Here is a 20831-nt window from a genome sequence, read left to right as displayed (position 1 = left end):
GGCTGGCATCATCGTAAGATCATGACCATCCATCCAGGCTGAGCCCAGACACTGCTTGGTGATTCCATATGCTTCTCAGTGTTCAACACACACACACACACACATACACACACACACACACACACACACACACACACACATCATGCCTTTTCTCTTCTCTGGAACCTTCCAGATACTCTTTGCTGCCTCTAAATAGATGATACTGCTTCTACTCCCAGGGTCAGAGAGTAGCTGTCAAATGTAAGTCACTTCCACTTCCCATTACCAGGTCTTTAAGCCTACTTATGCCTGCAACCATCTTTATGATCTCCTTGTTAGAAGAGGAATGGCCTCTTTTCTTTTCTAATGCCCGTCCCTGCTACTTTTTTCTGGATCCTTGTATGTTCAGCCTTGGTTATGTTAGTTTTTCCTGTGAAATGCTGTCACGGTGTCCCATATTCCTATAACACCATGCTTGTGTTTATTTTTCAGTATCGCTCATCCTGGATAGAATGAAATCTTCATGTTCTTAGCATCTGCCCAGTGCCTGATATCTTGTAAGTGCTCAAAAAAATATTTGTTGAATTAATGAGTTATTTGTGGTTGAGACATAGGTCTCCCTCCTTTCACACCTTGAGAGAGAGTGATTTGGGAGGTCAGGCCAGTGGCAAGCACATGCGGCAGTTTTCGGAGGCGCTCCCAGGGTGGAGTCACCCATACTGACCAGACTCAAGAACTTTGCAGGGGAGTAAGACAGAGCTCTGGTTCTGGCTCTGCTGCTGCCTCTCAGTTTCAGAGGCGACTGGACCAGATGATTTCAGTACATAATCAAATCTATATTTGCATTTATGAGCATCAGACCTCCAAGGAGCTAACATTCAGCCCAAGTGCTGCCTTTCCTGCTTTTTTGCTTTTCCCTGAACACATTTTATCTGGAGGTTGGAGTGGGGATGAACTTGACAAAGCAGAGACACCTGGTGTGTATATGAGGATGTGGCATATTTGAAGGTAAGTCACACTATGAGATAGCAACTCCATATAGTCTATTTAGTCAATCCCAGCTGTCAGAGGAAATTACTTACTTAACTTCTTTCCTTGTTATGCCAAAGCAGAACATTGTGTATGTACATGACTCCCTTAATCGTGCCTCTCCTAGCTGTGAATGTGAGCTCCTAAAACCTGGATTAGCAGGGATAGGCAAAGTTATGCTCCTTCCCTGCATGGCCCCTACTAAAATATTACAAATAATTTCTGAAAGTTGTAAAACATTGTCCTATCGTATTGATCCAATACATCAATGAACCACTGGTTCAGTGAGGAAAATTATTTATCCCAACAGAAATTTCTTTCTTATAATAACTTCATGAATATCACCTTAAGAACATTTATTTATTGAATGATGGTTATGTGTAGGGTTTTGTGAATTCAGAGATTAAGATACTTCTTTGTCTTAAGATGCAAATGGGGGATGCCTGGGTGGCTTAGTCAGTTAAGCATCTGCCTTCCACTTAGGTCATGATCCCAGGGTCCTGGGATCAAGTCCTGCATCGAGCCCCTCATTGAGCCCCACATCAGGCTCCTTAAAACTATCTCTCTCTCCCTCTCTTTCTCTCTCTGACACGTAAATAAAATCTCTGAAAAAATGCAAGTAAGATAACACAAGAAAAAGACAGGCAATTAAAATTTATGCTCAACTTCCCATCCACCAAACATGTTATTTGCATTATCACAATACATCAGCTCTATGGGTTTCTTATTGCTAATCCCATTTTACAGATTAAAAAGACTGAGACTCAGAAACAGAGTGGGCATCAGTCAGAAGGTGAGGAGTAGCTGGCATTCTAGACAGAGGGAAGAAGAGCACAGGCAGAGGCATGGAAATGTGTAGGGGCATGATCTTTTCTGGAAAAAGAGTGGACATAATATTTGGTAAGAGCATAGTGTTGGGACACTAACTGGGCAGAAAGGAAGGAAGGGCCCAGAACATTAAAAGCTTTACTTTCTGGGTTATGTACTTTAGACTGTAGATTAATGGCTTCCAAATTACATTCTTTAGAACCCTGTTGTCAGGGATGTTCAAACATCATACATCCCCAATAGCCATCCCTCTGGGCTGTATGAGCTGCTCTGCATAGCTGCCCTTCCAGCTGTCTTCCCCACCTCCTCCCATTGTCTACCATATCAGCTCCACATCTTAACACAACATGGAGGTGGGAAGATGGGTCTTGGAGTTGGGGTACTGTCATCTGAACCATGGGTAGGTTATTTAATGTTTTTTGAGCCTCATCTTTTTTTCTTTTAAATCTTTAAAATGAGATTAACAAAAATAAAATGGGATTAACAATAAGAAACTCACAGAGCTATTTTACTGTGATAATGCATATAATGTTTGACAGATAGCAGGTTGGAAATAACATTTTAATTTCCCTCCTTTTTCCAACATCATCCCCCATCATCACATGGGGGGCTAAAAATTTTGAGTCACATTTTAGACACCACAAATCCTTAGTTCTTGACTATTTGGGCTGCCTGGGATGGGGAGCCTGAGCAGACAACACTCTGGGCCTTCCACTTTACCCCTGCTATAGAGTAATTAGATGCTTTATGTATTGAAGATATACATACCATTTAACTTGCAAACAGAATCATGATGCTTTAAAAGATTTGACCAGGGACAGTTGGGGCATCCCTGACCATTTAAGCAAAGGAAGAACCTGATGAGATTTACATTTTAGAAAGATCACTCAGCTCAGGTGGCCTTGGGAGCTGTGATTTGGTTACTCAAAAAGCTGAAGTCCATGGTGAATGGCCAGGATACAAGTTTGGTGTGTGGATCAGATTTGGACTCAAGTGAGTTCTTATTAATGAGTTTGTAGACAAAGGGAGCAGTTGGAAGGTGATTGGAAGGTCTTCACTTGACAGAATCTAGTCTGCATACAGCCCATGCATTCCTGGATTCTGTTCTCATCTGCCCAAGCACTTCCTCACCATCCTGCCTACTTGAGGATTCAAGCATGCTATGGATTCCTGCCTGTCTTAGGTGTGCCCCTTAATAGAAGGGTGAGGGCAACATTGGCATGAATGAGATTCTTATCATGCTAATTCCCAAGTGATGAAAGAAAGGAAAACAAGGATCTTCCTTCTGTCAGAGCAGTCAGACCTTTGAACAATCCTCCTATAGGCCAGAATCCCAGTGTGCAAGCAGACATATTGGTCCAACCCTGGCAAACAGCACTGGAGCACTGGGACAGGATTCATGGTCCTCCCAAGGCAATGGGATTTTTTTTCTTTTTTATTTAAATTCAATTAATTAACTTTTGGTATATTATTAGTTTCAGAGGTAGAGTTCAGTGATTCATCAGTCTTATATACCAGTGCTCATTGCATCACATGCCCTCCTTAATATCCATCATCCAGTTACCCCATCCCCCCACTCCTGTCCCCTCCAGCAACCCTCGTTAGTTTTCTATGGTTAAGAGTCTCTTATGGTTTGTCTCCCTTTCTGATTTCATCTTGTTTTATTTTTCCCTCCCTTCCCCTATGCTCCTCTGTTTTATTTCTTAAATTACACATATGGGTGAGATCATATGATAATTTTCTTTCTCTGATTAACTTATTTCACTTAGCATAATACCCTCTAGTTCCATCCACGTCATCACAAATGGCAAGATCTCATTTTTTGATGGCTGAGTAGTATGCCATTGTATATATATACACCACATTGTCTTTATCCATTCATCTGTTGGTGGAAATCTGGGCTCTGTCCACAGTTTGGCTATTGTGGACATTGCTGCTATGAACATTAGGGTGCATGTGCCCCTTCAGGTCACTACATTTGTGTCTTTGGGGGTAAATACCTATTTGTGCAATTGCCAGGTCCTAGAGTAGCTCTATTTTCAACTTCTTGAGGAAACTCCATACTGTTTTCCAGAGTGGCTACACAAGCTTGCATTCCCATCACAGTGTAAGAACATTCCCCTTTCTCTGTATCCTCACCAACACCTGTCATTTCCTGACTTGTTAAATTTAGCCAATTCTAACCAGCATGGGGTGGTATCTCATTGTGGTTTTGATTTGTATGTCCCTGATGCTGAGTGATGTTGAACATTTTTTCATGTGTCTGTTGGCCATTTGTATGTCTTCTTTGGAAAAATGTCTGTTTATATCTTTTGACCATTTGTTGATTGGATTATTCTTTGGGTGTTAAGTTTGGTAAGTTCTTTATAGATTTTGGATACTAAACCTTTATCTGATAAGACATTTGCAAATATCTTCTCCCAATCTGTCAGTTGTCTTTTGTTTTTGTCAACTGTTTCCTTTGTTGTGCAAAAGCTTTTTTATCTTGATGGAGTCTCAATAGTTCATTTTTGCCTTCATTTTCCTTGCCTTTGGAGACGTGTCTAGCAAGAAGTTGCTGCGGCCAAGGTCACAGAGGTTGCGCCTGGGTTCTCCTCTAGGATTTTGATGGATTCCTGTCTCAGATTTAGGTCTTTCTTTTTTTTTTCCTTTCTTTTTTTTTTTTAAGATTTTTATTTATTTAGTTGAGAGAGACAGCCAGCGAGAGAGGGAACACAAGCAGGGGGAGTGGGAGAGGAAGGAGCAGGCTCATAGCAGAGGAGCCTGATGTGGGGCTCGATTCCATAACACCGGGATCGTGCCCTGAGCTGAAGGCAGACACTTAACGACTGCGCCACCCAGGCACCCCATCAGATTTAGGTCTTTCATCCATTTTGAGGCAATGGGAATTATACCTGGCTTGTTGAAAGACTAATGCAACTTGTGCTTCTCTTGGAATGGAGGGTACAGTCATGATCTGTGTTCAATGACCTGGCCCTATGGGTCTTAAGCCATCTCAATTAGTGGATAAAAGAAAGGAGACAAGACCAACACAGCATAACACATTCCCATTACTTCCATGAGGAGGCCTCAAAAGCCAGTCACCCTCCCTTGTCTGCATAGTGTAGGCTAGAAACATAGGCCTACCACGTATAATGTGATGGTTAAAATAAATGTTAGGAGGAAAGAAATCAACAACCATGCCCAGCACTGAGTAAGTGTTCTGTAAGCTGTAGTTACGATATAAGCATTATAATTATTCACTGCCGTCCTAGATATTTCTCAGCTTCTGAGTCCTGTTCCTGTGGGACTGGGGGATGTGCACCAATATCATCTGTTCTGGTATTACAGCCCTTCTTTTCTGTAATATCTCAAACTGCAGAAAACTCCCTTGGATTGAGGTAGCAGGTCATCCCTGGAGCACAGGCCCAGTCCTGACACTGACCAGCCATGGGTCATTTGCTTCTTCTGGGCCTCAGGGTTTCCATTTGTGAAATGAGTCCTTGCTTTTGTTGTTTTCTTCTTGATCTCTGATGTAATGATGAGAGCTCATGCTCAGGGCTGCCAGATCACACTAAACCTGGGTGACTTCCTGAGCTATTGTCCTTCATAGCTGTGAGGATCCTTCTACTACATAACAAATGTAAGGATTTCTTCTTTCAGTCCCAGGCTCCACCCTGGACCCTCAGCTGACCTCAGTGAGTGGGGAAATAAAACATCCTGTTGTGTCTTGTGTCTACAAATGTCACTATGAAAAAATACCTTTCAGTCCTAATATAGGAAGGGATGAAGTGAGGACACTTTGCCTATCCTCTTCCTCTAGACACTGATCCCAAGAAGATATTTATAAATCTTCTAGGAAAGAAGAGCTCTCAGCCTATAATGACAGAGTTTCTTGCTCCTGTGTGACTTCATTCCTTTCTTCTGATGTTAGAGGTGGTTCCTCCCAGCAGAGTGACCAAGACAGACCTTTGGCTCCATCATCCTCCCATTCCTAAAGACTGCTTATACTGATAATATCTCTGATTCATCACAATGCCATGCTAATGACTTCACTATCATTCTTTCCACTGTGCCAAAGGGAGATAACTCAGTAGACTATATCCTTTGTCCTGCAATTAACACATCTTCAGAATCTTCAGAGAAAGGCTGGACTATGAAACTGCAAAGCCTGCTCCTAGTTGGATCAGTAGTGTTATCTTTACTGAGGAAGGCCAGTACTATAAAATATGAGCATAGGGGGCAGGCATTAAGAAGACTTAGGCAAGTTCCTCAGACTTTTTGGGCCTGCACTTTCATCTGTGACATCAGGACCTTCTGCTCTGTCATTCTGTGAACCCATAGTTCTCAACCTTTCATACTTTTGGAGACAGTGGGCACCCCCCTCCCCCATTTGTACTACATTTCACATGTTTGTTTTCTCCTTTTAACAACTCTTTTGGGTGGATATCACCACATACGGGAAAGTTGAGCATTGGAGAGTTTAAGGGCATGTGCAGATCACATAGTCTCTTGGTTCTGGAGCAATAGAGCCAGCCCAGCAAGGATTACATGAAAAAGGAAACTGTTCATTCAGTCATGCTCTGGGTGCTGTTATAGATCAGGGACTCTAAACCTGGTTGTACCATCTGAAAAGCACTTAAAATTCAGATTCCTGTCCCCAGTTAAGACCTATTAAGTCATTATCTCCATGGAATCATTCCTAAGCATTTGCAATGTTAAATCATTTCCTAAGCATTTGCAATGTTTAAATCACTAGGGGATTCTGCTAGCTTGGGAACCATAGTCCTAGAGTGTTCTTGTAGCACCATAGAATGGTAGCCAGCTCACAGAACATTCTAGCAATATTTCCATAGTCTCTATCTTCCTCTAAGCTCTTCCAGAGATCTTCATAGATGGTTAAAAGATTAGGGAGTCCAGGCAACTCAGAAAATCATTCAGCCCTTGGAGGAGTCTTACCAAACATCTAGTGTAGTTTTCTACCTGGTGTTTCCATATCCTCTCCCATATGCCTAATGATGAGCTTTCTGTGCTAAATTGAAACCCTTTTAGTTGGAGAACTCATTACCTCACAAATCAGCCCAATCCTTTTTAGACTGTTATCTTTGTTAGAAATTTTTCCCTAATAAAATGCATGCATCAGATAATAAAGAAATAATGATAATGCCTCAAAAAAGCAGTTCTTGACATATAGTTGGCACTTAATTACTTGTTGAATAAGTGGATTAATTAATAATAAAATATGCCATTTGGCTTGATTATATGCCTTCCTTTCACAAATGAGAGTTGAAGATTCAGATAAGTCATTTTACTCAACTCATAGAGTGAAATAGTGGCAGAATTAGGACTAAATATAAGGTCAATTGATTTCCAACCCAGTGTTTATGTTTGGGCCTGGCTGGGGAGGTCGGGGCATAGATAGCAAGAGGAGAACATATTCATTCCAACACTACCCTCTTGGGGGCACAGTATCAGAGTTAAGTGTCCGTGCTCCAGTCACCTAGTTTTTAATTCCAAGTTCCCTTACCCATTGGTTGCACAACATTAGGCTTGTCACTTGTTTCCTCTGTGCCTCTATTGCTCATCTGTAATGGTGATAAAAATTATACCTATATCATAAAGCTGCTGTGAGGATTAAATGAGTAACATGTGTATAGTGATAGACGAGTGTTCCTCCACAGTAAGCTCTGTATAAATACAGATTGCTGCCATTGCTCTTTGTGCTATTGTTCTTATAATATTTATGATAATAATTATTATTTCCATTATTTGGGTAGTTCATCGTCCCTTGTTATAACATTTACATAATAATTTATTATTACTGTTATGTGGCTAGTTCATTGTCTTTTGCTGTTGTTATAATATTTATAATACTTTATCATTATTACTAATTATTTGGCTATTTCAGTGTCCCTCAGTGATAAGGATCTATATTTTTATTTCTTCAAAGATTTATAAATACCAGTGAATGCCAAGAGAATGCATCAGTGACCCAGAAAAGCTGGTTTCACATTCCTCTTCCTACATCACACTAAGGACCACCACCACCTTCTACAGAAATCCCATGGGCCTTGCATGGCTTGGGGTTGTTGCTGTGACAGTGGATACTGAGATGGATCGGCAAGAATTTAAGGTGGATTCCAGTCAAATATTTGGGAAATGGTTCTCATATGTCAGGGCTATTATATAAAGCTACAATGGGGAAAGTGCCATACAATTCACTCACCTGAAACCTATGAGAGCAAACTAACTAGGCACTAGAGAAACAAGTAGAGTTAATGCTTGATCCGAGCAGGGACTGAGTTTGCAGGGGGCTTAGGATGTGTCGGTCACTTCTAGTCCTATGTCAATCAAAACAAAACAAAGAGAACCTGTCAGAGATAAGGGTAGAAATTTCAGGACCTTCAGTCAGTGTAATGAAGTCAACTATAGGCCCATTTAGGAAGGGCCTGCTGAAGCTCCAAGGAGGAGGATGGCAGGTGCTAAGTAGAGAGAAGTGTAGAAGTGAGACTCCTATGTATGTAGGGGGTCCTATACTGGCCAGGTGTTAGATAATGCATTTATTTAGGCCCCTTTATCTTATCTCACACCAGAATGAAGAATTAAGGTATTTTGTTGGCCACATTTTACAGACAGGTGAATTCTACCCTTGGTGAACCTATCTCTGACTAGAACTGAGAGACCTTCTGCTTTTAAGCATCTGCCTTTTTCTTGGCTGACCCCTCTGCCATTTCATAAGCAACATTTCACTTTAATGCTACATGCTTTTTCAGTGGGAGACAAAACAATAGTGGTTTGCCATCTTCTTCTATGACTGTGTTCTAGAAATGACGTTAAGTATATCACTGATCATTGCAAACAACTTCCTTCAGACTCCATTGTTAGGAGGGCAATCCTTCCCTTGAAAGCTATGTAAATTAGATCATTTGTCTCTCTATATATTCTATCTGCAAGGAAGTTCAGAACTAATCATTAGTCAGAGGTAGAATAACTGTGTGGGTCACAGACTGAATATTTATGCCCTTTTATTGAATCACAGGCTGTTCCCCATTGTTTTCTAATTTTCCACATACAGTTTTATGATAGAGATTCTATGCCCTCTCCCACTCTGGTTCATAGGGAAAATCCAAACTTGTTCTAACCTGTGCCTGGGTATGGAGTGAGGTTTTCTCCTGTCTATAGCCCTACACAGGTGTCCATGACTTCATGCTTTATGCCCAAACCATGTGATGGAACTTTGTTTGTGGGAAGTGGGCCTGCTATGGTGGGATGGTGGGAAAAGGAAGCATAGCAGAGCCTCTGTTTGGGAGATGATCTCTGGTGGGTGGAGGTCCTCATGAAAGATCATCCATTTCAATTCAGTCCCTTGATCCTGAGGATGTCCTGTCTTTCCCCTGACTCATCCTTACGCAGCCTTCAAGGATGCTGGCTCACGTATTCTTTCCTCTTTAATCAACTGTCTTTATAGCCTCTAGAGGCAAGAAAACATTGCTCATTTAGCATGCACTGACTCCTCATAATTTTGTTTTCAAAATAAAAGACAGCATATCTGCATACTGGAATTAAACAAATATGTCAATGTGTGGCACATGGCAGGAGCCAGATTTCTCACTGAGTGAGAGGTTACAGATAGCAAGAAAGGGGTGTCGGCCAAGAAATAATTCACTGAAAATTTAAGCAAACAAGCATTTATGTGGGCAACTAGAATTGCAATTCTAGAGACAGATTCAGGTAGAAACCTGATTCAGGTTCTGAGGAAAATCAAGAGGGGCAAAGTTATAAAAGCAAAATTTATGAGTATGGTTATCATCTGTACTTATGCAGATGACATGCAAAACAGGGATTGAAACGAGGTTAACTGGGGTTGGTTGGGTTAATACGCAAATAAGGGATTGAAACTTGTCAAATCACATTGGCTCCTTTGCAGTGAAGAATGCAAATAATTCAGGGGTCATGGTGAGGAGGCAGTTAAGTTCAGGTTGAGGGCTTGCTGCTGGTAAAAGTTAATAGTTTGTCTCATGAGAATGCACATAAATTCCTCTCTCTATGGCCTCCTAGCTAGGCTTGCTTGCTCCATTTTGAAATCTTTTACAAAGTTTAGAATAAACCACCGACTGAATTAGAGTTGCAAACATCAATATGAACTCATGTTCAGCTTAATATAGATACAGACTAATAACAATGGAAATAATTATTGGTATGCATGCAGACGCTGGTTAACATACACACATATATTTCCAAGTTCTGTCTATTGAGAAGGCCTAGAAGAAATGACACCCCAGAAGCAATGAAAAAACCAACTCCCAGATCCTGATTTACAGTACAATTTCCCAATAAAAGAAACCAGGCTCATAAAACAAATAGCTGAATCTAGGTCTAGAGAAGAGATTATGCAAAATGAGCCTGAATCATGTAATAGATAGTGCCCTAAAGCAAGGAACTGCTTAAAAAAGAAACCAATGGAGGTGTGTCAAAGTGGTGCAGAAACTGATTGGAAGAGCTCCCAATGCTGGAAGGGTATGAACAACAAAATAGACAGCAGGGCATTGGATTACAACCCAAAGTATAACATAAATAGATATCCAATATCTGTGAGTCAATACTGATATTAATAAATGATAGGGGCATCATTTATAATTGATGGCTCAGTTGGGTGGCTCGGTTGGTTGAGCATCTGACTTTGGCTTGGGTCATGATCCCTGGGGACCTGGAATGGAGCCCCGCATCAGGCTCCCTGTTTGGTGGGGAGTCTGCTTCTCCCTCTCACCCCTGCTTATGTACTCTCTCTCTCAAATAAATAAATAAAATCTTTAAAAAAATAAAAATTTAAAAAATGTTTAAACAAGAGAGAGACAGATGAACAGACAAATCTTTCTACAGAAAAATTACAAATAATTTGTAGTAGTGTCCCCTCAAGGAGGTGGAGCATAACCCCCTACCTCTTTGAATAGGCTGCATTTAATGACTTCTTTCCAAAGTGTAGTAAGGGAAAGAAAAAGAATACCTTTACAGTGGAAAACTTGCAAACAGTGCCACAGCCAGATGGTCAGTCAGTTTCAACAGTGATGGCGTGTTGACAGCATGTACCCTTGATACGATGGCTTTACCCCTGTGATCTCCCTCCCCCAGATCTGCAATCCCATTCTAAGCATGAGGAAAACACCACACAAATCTCAGTTGAGAGACGTTCTACAAATTGCCTAACTGGCACCCCTTAAAACCCTCAAGGTCACCAAAAATAGAATAAGTCTAAGAAACTGTTACAGTCAAGAAGATCTTAAGGAGACAATATAAGAATGTAATGTGGTATCCTTGTTGGAATCCAGGAGCACAAAAAGGACATTAGTAAAAATTAAGAAAACCCAAATAGAATATGGGTATGGACTTCAGTTAATAATAATAATAATATATCAATATTGATTCTTTAATTATAATAATTGTACCATACAATATAAGATCTGAACCACAGAGGAAACTGGATGCAGGGAACATGGGAAATTCTCTGTACCATCTTTGCAACTTTCCTATAAATATATAACTATCCTGAATAAAAAAGCATATTTTAAAAATTAAGTGCATCCTGTGGGGTAACTGCATGGCTCAGTCAGTTAAGCATCTGACTCTTGAGTTCAGCTCAGTTCATCATCTCCATGTTGTGAGATGGAGCTCCACTTTGGGCTCTGTGCTCAGTGCAGAGTTTGCTTGAGATTCTCTCTCTCCCTCTTCCCTACCCCACCTGCACTCGTGCACGCTCAAGCACGCGCTCCCTCTCTCAAATAAAATCTTCAAAAACAGTTAAGTGCTCCCCAAATGTAAGTTACAGCTAATATTTGTTGAGCTAAATATGTCAAAATATGTTAACTATAAAATCACATGTAATTCCCTCCACAGTCTCATGAGGCACATACTATTATTTTACCTAATTTTTAGATGAGAAAACTGAGGCATAGAAAGGCACAGAAACTTGCATGAGATCTCAGGGTTTTGAAATTTGAAATGGGTTTCATCTGACAGGGGTCTGAATGTGTACTTTCTGTTAAGGAAGGTTTGGCCTAGGACTCATAGAGATGTGTGTAAAAAGAGGATGTGATTTTATAAAAGAAAGTAATACATTTACATGAAAATTGAAAATCAAGTAATCCAATAGGTTGTAATATGAAAAAAATAAGTTTCATTCTAAATAATCTGTGTATGGTTTTATTTCTTTGCCACCTTGTAGACGTATCTATTCATTTTCTTAATGAAGCACAATGGATTAAGCTCACATTTATCATCCCTTCCTTCCCTTCCTCTTATTTAGACATGTTTTATTTTTCATGCTGCTATTGGCTACCACTATAATTTTAATACTTAAACTCAAACCCAATTTCTTCACCTTCCAAGTTGAGGCAGCATTTCTTGACTTCCTACTAAGTAAAAGATGAAATCAGCACAACATAGCTGGTTTTGCCTTAGGATGATTTTGGTTTCATATTTTCTTAATGTCAGCTTTACAGGAATAAATAAAAGCAATGACTTTTTATTACTCTTTGTGCTATATCATGGAGCACATAATATGTAGTAAAGTAGGGTCTGTCAGACATTGTAAAGGAAGCTGCTGAAAATGCACTGGACCCAGGCATGGGCTAGGCTGACATCCCTAGTGGCGACCATTGGCCACACTGCCAACAGCATGTCTTTCTCAGCTGGAGACCCAGGACAGCAGGACATTCTGAGGCAGGGTGTGAGGTCACTGGGCTCAGGTCAGTTCGAGGTGAGAATGTCCCTTCTGGTGAGGACAGAGCCCAAATTTCCCCCAGGTGAATTCAACATGGCTCTTTCAACGTCCCTAAGGGAGCTCTTTAAAACACGTCACAACTTGCTTTCTAAAAAAATTTACATGTTCTTCATTTAGTCCATATAATACTGCAGTAACATTTTTTTAAAAATTAGACAAAAAAGCATGTTAAATATCAAAAGAACATATTAAATATCAAATATCAAAATGAAATTTTCTAATTAGAAAATATTAAAAATGTTTAACTACTTAACATTCATTAAAAGCGTGATGTTAGGGGCACCTGGGTGGCGCAGTCATTAAGCATCTGCCTTGGGCTCGGGGCGTGATCCCGGCATTATGGGATCGAGCCCCACATCTGGCTTCTCCACTGGGAGCCTGCTTCTTCCTCTCCCACTCCCCCTGCTTGTGTGCTTGTGTTTCCTCTCTCACTGGCTGTCTCTGTCAAAAAAAAAAATCTTAAAAAAAAAAAGTGTGATGTTAGATATAGTAAAACAAAGCAAAATAAAACAAAAAAACCCTGGTGGTGCCGCTTACCTATTTTGGCTGTCCCTATAAATGTAAGATTTTGGATATAGGACATTTTGCACAAAATGTGAAGTCTGCATTTTTAATTATTTTTTATAAAACAAAGGTAAATGTACAAAATTAAAATGAAACCATACAGAAACCACACCGAAAGGACACTCATAATATTGGCATTTTGATGTATAGACATATCTAGAAAATGTGAAGATGCCAAATGCAGACCTTTAAGAAGAAAAATAATGATCAAATCACTGTTTTTTTTCCCATGTATAAGTTTCAAAATCAATTTGATACATACTAAACAGTGTAGTATGCAATAATATATAAGGTGAACATTTAGCAAAGGGAACCCAAGTACTGATTTGGGAATCAGAGTAGGCCAATTATTAAATAGTACTCTTGTCAAAGAAATTTGTTTCTGTCAAAATTTTTTTTAATTGTTATTTGGTGAATGTCCATGTTCAATAAAGAACAGTAATAAAAATAGAAAAAAAAAGAGATTCTTACTTATTAAGCTTTGCATAATCAACAAAATATTGATATTTTGTCTTTTGCTTAGGGAAAAAATTCTCTCACACAAACATAACTGAACATCTAAAATCAAGAGTATTTTAAAACTTATTAGCTAAGTATGGAATTTCAAGCAACAGTATGTCAAAATTCATAAGGCAATGCTTTATGTAATAAATAGCATCCTTTTTCCCTCAAAAAGAGAAAGCATCTAATTTTTTTAAAATATAGATTTCATGACAGTAAAATAGGTAGATACTTGCCAAGTTTCTCAGAAAGTGTTTTTCTTTTTCTTTTTCCAACAAACTGGATTTTTCCTTTAAATAGAGTAATTTTTTAGAATATTTATTTATTTGAGGGGCACCTGGGTGGTTCAGTCGTTGTGTCTGCCTTCGGCTCAGGGTGTGATCCCAGAGACCTGGGATCGAGCCCCACATCAGGCTCCTCCACTGGGAGCCTGCTTCTTCCTCTCCAACTCCCCTTGCTTGTGTTCCTTCTCTCACTGGCTGTCTCTCTCTCTGTCAAATAAATAAATAAAATCTTTAAAAAAAAGAATATTTATTTATTTGAGAGAAAGAGAGAGTGTGTGCACGTGGGGCGGTGGGGGGAGGCAGAGGGAGAAGGGAAGGGAGGAGATAATCTTAAGCAGACTTCCTGCTGAGCTCAGAAACCCATGCAGGGCTCTAACCCAGAACCCCGAGATCATGACCTGAGCTGAGATCAAGAGTTTGTACACTTAAATGACTGAGCCACCATGTGCCCCTAACTAGAGTAATTTTTTTAAAGGTTTTATTTATTTATTTGACAGAGAGAGAGACAGCCAGAGAGAGAGGGAACACAGGCAGGGGGAGTGGGAGAGGAAGAAGCAGGCTCTCAAGGAGAGGAGCCTGATGCAGGTCTCGATCCCAGAACACCAGGATCTCACCCTGAGCCGAAGGCAGACGCTTAATGACTGAGCCACCCAGGAGTCCCTAGAGTAATTTTTTTTTTTTTAATTTATTTGACAGAGATAGAGACAGCCAGCAAGAGAGGGAACACAAGCAGGGGGAGCAGGAGAGGAAGAAGCAGGCTCACAGCAGAGGAGCCTGACGTGGGGCTCGATCCCATAACGCCGGGATCACGCCCTGAGCCGAAGGCAGACGCTTAACCGCTGTGCCACCCAGGTGCCCCCCTAGAGTAATTTTTTAACATAGTACTCACTCTTACTCTTGAACAAAAGAAATCCCTTTCTCCAAAATGGTTTACTTAAATGGAGGCATTTTCATTGCCTCTAAGATGCAATCTTCCTGGAGAGTCTGAAAAAAAAGTCTTCATAGTCTTGGACAACTTTAGAATTCCAATTCTAAAAATTTATCTGAGAGAAATTACTAAGAATAATCACCAATGAGAATTTTATTTTACTGTTGTTTAGACAGCAAAAAAGTGGAAGCAATATAAGTGCCGCAAATCAGGAAACTATTTTTTTAAATTTTTTATTATGTTATGTTAAGTCACCATACAGTACAGCCTTAGTTTTTGATGTAGTGTTCCATGATTCATTGTTTGCATATAACATCCAGTGCTCCATACAATATGTGCCCTCCTTAATACCCATCACTGGCCTAGCCCATTCCCCTACCCCCCTCCCCTCTGAAGCCCTCAGTTTGTTTCCCAGAGTCCATAGTCTCTCATGCTTCATTCCCCTTTCTGATTACCCCCCCTTCATTCTTCCCTTCCTTCTCCTACTGATCTTCCTACTCCTTATGTTCCATAAATGAGTGAAACCATATGATAATTGTCTTTCTTTGCTTGACTTATTTCATTTAGCATTATCTCCTCCAGTCCCGTCCATGTTGCTGCAAATGTTGTATAATCATTCTTTCTGATGGTTGAGTAATATTCCATTGTATATATGGACCACATCTTCTTAATCCAGTCATCTGCTGAAGGGCATCTCAGCCCCTTCCATGATTTAGCTCTTGTGGACAATGCTGCTATGAACATTGGGGTGCATATGGCCCTTCTCTTCACTACGTCTGTATCTTTGGGGTAAATACCCAGTAGTGCAACTGCTGGATCATAGGGTAGCTCAATTTTTAACTTTTTAAGGGGCCTCCACACTGTTTTCCAGAGTGGCTGTACCAACTTGCATTCCCACCAGCTTTGTAAGAGGGTTCCCCTTTCTCCACATAAATCAGGGAACTATTTATACAAATCGTGGTGTGTTCACAGGATGGACTATAATAGTGTTGATCAATATTTATTAGCACGGAAGAGTATTGACAATTGTACTGTTAAGTAAATGATCAGGTTACAAAGTATTCTGAAATGATCCTATTTTGTGATTTTTTTAAAAATAAAGTTTGGAAATAGATCCTGAAGTTATTAGCAGTAGTTATTAGTAGTAGTTTGGTTGGTCTTAATCATCTTCCTTATGCTTATTTACATTAAAACATCTTTATACAGGCATGCATCATTTGTTTAGTGAGAAAAATTACACTTTCAAGATTATAATTATACAAAATTATGCTCTTTGTATATGCCTATATACAGAGATACATCATAGCAGAGGCTAAACCAGGTTCTAGCAGTCAGAAGGATTGCTAAGCTCTGGAAATGGGCATCTTGTGTTTTGGGAATGGTAGACAGCCTGATTCTCTGCCCTGAGACTGGGCAATAGAATCCATTGGGCTGGGTACTTACTTAAAAACATATTTTTAGTTTCCCCAGAAAATGAGAATCAACTAAAAATTATTACCCAGAACTTATGTTGATATGGAACCGTGTTGAGCCTTAAGCCCCGCCAGGCCCCTCTACTTTACCTCAGGTCCCCCCCACCCCAGAGCAACCACCCTTTGGGAGCTGCATTTTCATACCTGGCTTATGAGCTATTCCATATGATCATCTAGCTCCTGGCAGTCTAGCCAAGCTGAAATCCATGTCATTGGCAAGTATCCCACTTGTACATGAAAAGTATCAGTTCTACCTGGGAAGTTCCTCATCCTTGTTCCATCCCCAACACCAAAGTCTGCTCGTCTTTAAAAGCCCTGTTGAAATGCTACCTATCCTGGAGTTCTGTTCTCCCCCAAGCAACATGCCCTCTTTGCTTCAGATTTCTCTTTCCAAGGAAACCACTTTTGATCTACACCATCAGGATGAGTTTTTCCCTTCTGTCCTTGCCCTTTTGTACTATTTTCCCCCTTAGAGTTCACACAAAGTGAAGGGGAAAAAAAGTATGTCAATCACCTTAAAATTATATTTATTAGTCCACATATTTCAATCTACAATGTACATTGTTTCTCCCACTAGACTGCAAGCTTTTCTAGAACAGAGACAAATCTCCTATTACATCTGGGAACACAGAGCACAGCATAGAGTAGGTACTCAACATATGTTTGTCACACGAAAGCTTTCAATGTAAGGATTATGCAATAACATAGGTTGATGGCTATAAGGATGCTGAGACAGAAATCTCAAACCATGTGTCTCTGAAACACCACTAGACATCTTGGAAGGAAAGAAGAGGCAGCATCCACCTGTGGAGGCCTCAGCCCCTCCAGTGGCCTCAGGGATTCACGGCAGCCAGGGCTCTGACTCTACATTGTTGTTGAGCTGAAGGGGTGGATGGAACACAGAAGCAGGAATGCAGCTTATGGGGACCAGGAAGTGTTTCCCAGCCCTAACTAGAGGGGGAGAGCTGGAGCTTCCCAGCGGCATGAGTGCAGAAATCCGGATGGGAGAGAGCAACCGTACCTGTGTCCCTCTCCCTTGGGTTGGTCACCTCAGCATTCCTCCTCTTTGATGTGGTAGACTGTGCCACCACTGAGGCAGCAGGGCTTCTTGCGGTGAGCCTTCCGAGAGCTGCTGGCTCTCTGCTCCCCAGGCTTTTGGGAACCAGAATCACAGCCTCCTGAACAGGGACCATGGCAAGGAGCAGAGCAGGCAGCCAGGGAGGGGTTTGGGCGCTGGGGAAGTGAGCATTTGGGAGCAATAGGGGGCTCCCAGGATTGCTGCTTCTGCTGTGACATCAGTGGGCTACTGAGTGGAAGCTGGAAGGAAAAAGAGAATTCAATTAAGTCAGGGCCTTGGGTATCTGTTTCTTTTCTCCTGGGCTGGAGCTGTCAAAATAAAGCTGGCATTTACAATCTGCTAAATCCATCCTAGGAGGGACAGAAATGGATCTGAGTGGGTAAATTTGGGAAGTAAGCCATGGTGGGAACTCCCAGGGTGAGTGGGAACTCCCATTCACCAACAACCAAGCTAATAACTTAATCATCTTCTTAAAGAGCAGCTGAGTTGAGCAGACTCTCTACTTTCCCAGACCAGGGTCCACCATGGTCAGGTATAAAGGAGAAACGAATCTCTGCTCTTTCTTCACTCAGTCTTACCTTGCCCTGAGATTCCTAAGCCTGGGTGTATCTTCTCTGCTTCTTCAGCCCTCTGGCTTCTATGACTTTCTCCCATGTTAACTCATTTGAGGTCGATCTTTTGTGGGGACCACATCCCTTCCCTTCTCCCTGTCCCAAAGATCTTTTACCTGGCTTATCTACTCCCTGGGCAGAAGTGAGACATCAGACCTGCCTTGGCAGCATCTGAGTGAGGGACATCCAAGTGTCTCCTCACCCAGAGGTAGCCTCACCCTATAGGAGGATGTGAGGATAAATCATTCCAGGAGAAGGAGCCTGGAAACCTTTTATATATCCTCCAGTGAAGACTTCAGGCTACATATTATTGGACAGCAGCTGTGCATGGACTATTTATGCAGACATTTCACAATTCCCAAGGCTGAATTCCTCAGTGGCATGCAGCAAGATGTGGGCCAAAGGCAATCCCATGAGAATGAGTAACCAGAGGCTGTGGCCTTCAGAGTGGCCTGATTGGGTTAGGTATACTGGCCAAGTCTAGATGATGTCTCTGGGGGCCTGAGAGGGATCTGATTATGTGGATACCTCCCTAAGATTGCTGGGGAAGGACCAAGTCAATGACATCCAAGTCTGATGAAGACCCTTCTTGTCCACCCCCACCCCTCATCTACTCCTTCTACCACTCAACTCAAGACCACCACCTCCACAGTGACTTGCCTGGTCCACCAGGCCACATCCGAGTCCTTCCTCCTCTGAATGTCAGAAACACCTCTCACAGCCTTTATAGCTGTAGGTCACTGAGGTGACCTACATATTTGTCTTACCACCTTTATTACACAGTTCCTTGATGAGAGGACCTTGTCTTTATCACTTCCAAATTCCTAGGACCTGATACATCCCTGACATAAAGAAGATGCTCATTAATATTTGTGGAATGGAATAATCTATGTGCCATTAAAATGGACTTTGTATTTTGGGAGAACAAAAAATAGGAAAAAAACAAAACCCACTCATTTTTGTTCTGTGGCTCAAATCTCAATCTCTTGTGTTCACCATCCACACCTAATGCTTCTGGGAACACCCTTTCATAAATAGTACAGAGAAATCGGTGGGTGGACCTCACCTTACAGATCAGGCCCCAAAAAGTGTGGAGAGTAAAACATTCATAAACCTCTGCTACCTCTTAATGCAAAGGGGAGTTGTTTATGTAACTATTGAGAGACCCAAGGAAAAGTTTTCTGCAGAGTGAAAAATTTTCCTTTATCTTTTATGAAAATTGATATCAGTACATGTCAGCTGTGCTTACAGTGGGAACAGTCTCTTTTAAATATGGTCCCTCACTTCTGGAGATATCTGGCTCAGAATTGCTGCCCATGTGTCAGCTAAGTGAAAAGGTCCTATTTAAACTCCCGGTGTTAGGGACAGTGTCTTGCCTGCCTCTGTGTTCTCAGTGCCTAAGGACTCAAGGACTCAGGAAACAGGGGATTAAGTGAAAAAGATGAGCAACTAGAGGGATATTCTGAGTATAGGGGCTGCCCTCAAAGACTTCAAGTCATACATAGGACAAATGTGAGCAAGGTTGGGATGTGGGGTGACAGATAAAGACCTAACCAGGGTGGAGAGTGGGACAAGGCCAGAGGAGCAACTGCTGGAGCAAATCCAGCAGGACATGACTATCAGGGCCTACCTGCTTCATCTGAGAAGGCTGGCAGGGGGAAGTAGGCTTTGACATGTAGTTTGGTTGAAGGGAAAGAAGAGTCCATGTAAGTGAAATAGAAGGTGGGAGATGGTAGGAAGCCTTTCTCAGTCCATTAGAACAGGACCCTGGGAGCACCTGAGTTATGGGGCCTCAGAGATCTGACCCCTTCTTCCCTCACTTCCTTCTCCCTCCTCTCTCTCCTTCTCCTCCTCTCCTCTTTTCCTCCCTCTCAGGTATCAGAAGTACCTCTAACTGCTCCTCAGAAAGTTGTCTTAGACACTAAGACCTGGGAGGGCAGAGTAACTCTGGTTTGTTATACCAGTATTTCCTTTTCTCCACCCAGATTCATACCACATAAGTCCACACTCTGACACCTCACACATCTCAAATGTGTTTCCTTGAGGTAAACTAATAACTACACAACACCTACTGCCCCTAACCAAGGGCTAAGGGCTCCTGCTGGAGGTTCCTCTTTGGGAGAACATCCCTGCTTCCTCTCTAGTTCCCCCAGACAGCTCCTTATAGTGCTTGCCCCCTGAAGTCTCAGAGTCCAGTCATTTTCAGTACAACAAAGTTCATCATAGTTTGGGGATTGATCCACCAGAATTAGCACTTTCATTGGAGGAGAGCAGCATATAGATTTGCCCATTCCCTGAAGTGAGCCTTCTTGAAGCCCCTGAGTGGTCCACCCTCCTACTAGACTTAAAAGTGCAGCAAGTTCCAGGTCAGGACCCCAGACATGTGCCTCTCTTCAGTGCCACTCCATTTCTCCCTGGCTCGGGTGTCTACAGGCATGATTCTATGATTTGATATTTGCCAAGAACTTACTGTGTCCAGGATACAAGAAGCAGTAAGAACCCTGCCTCATGCTTTAGAGCTTTCATTCTAGAGATAATGCAGACACATTACACATTAATAGATAACATAAGACAGTAAGTGAAAGATGAGCAAACAGAGAGACAGGCAAATTCTGGTTGTGGCTTGAAAATGGAACTAGTCAGCTTAAATATACCAAATAGTGATAGTCTTTTGAATGTTGTTGCTCCTAGGCTGGGGACAGGAGCCCATTCCTGAGACTTATCCAACCTTTTCCATTCCTAGTCCTGATTTGTGACCCTATTTCTCTAAGCAATAGATGTCTGTCTCCCTCCCTCCCTCC

At 41.5% G+C, this 20831-nt stretch overlaps 1 protein-coding gene across 1 annotated transcript; it reads right to left on the bottom strand.

Moving 5' to 3' along the window:
• Positions 1-17182: 17182 nt before the first annotated feature.
• Positions 17183-18715, bottom strand: LCE6A (late cornified envelope 6A). The gene is given in 3 exon segments (XM_011217218.3): positions 17183-17292; positions 17391-17658; positions 18691-18715. Coding segments are annotated over 2 exon segments (357 nt in total). The 5' UTR covers positions 17638-17658; positions 18691-18715.
• Between the last annotated feature and the right edge of the window lie 2116 nt (positions 18716-20831).

The sequence above is a fragment of the Ailuropoda melanoleuca genome, chromosome 2 (assembly GCF_002007445.2).
Source record: "Ailuropoda melanoleuca isolate Jingjing chromosome 2, ASM200744v2, whole genome shotgun sequence".
Taxonomy (NCBI): domain Eukaryota; kingdom Metazoa; phylum Chordata; class Mammalia; order Carnivora; family Ursidae; genus Ailuropoda; species Ailuropoda melanoleuca.
Note: the sequence above shows the minus strand (reverse complement) of the source record. Positions and strands in the feature narration are given on the sequence as shown.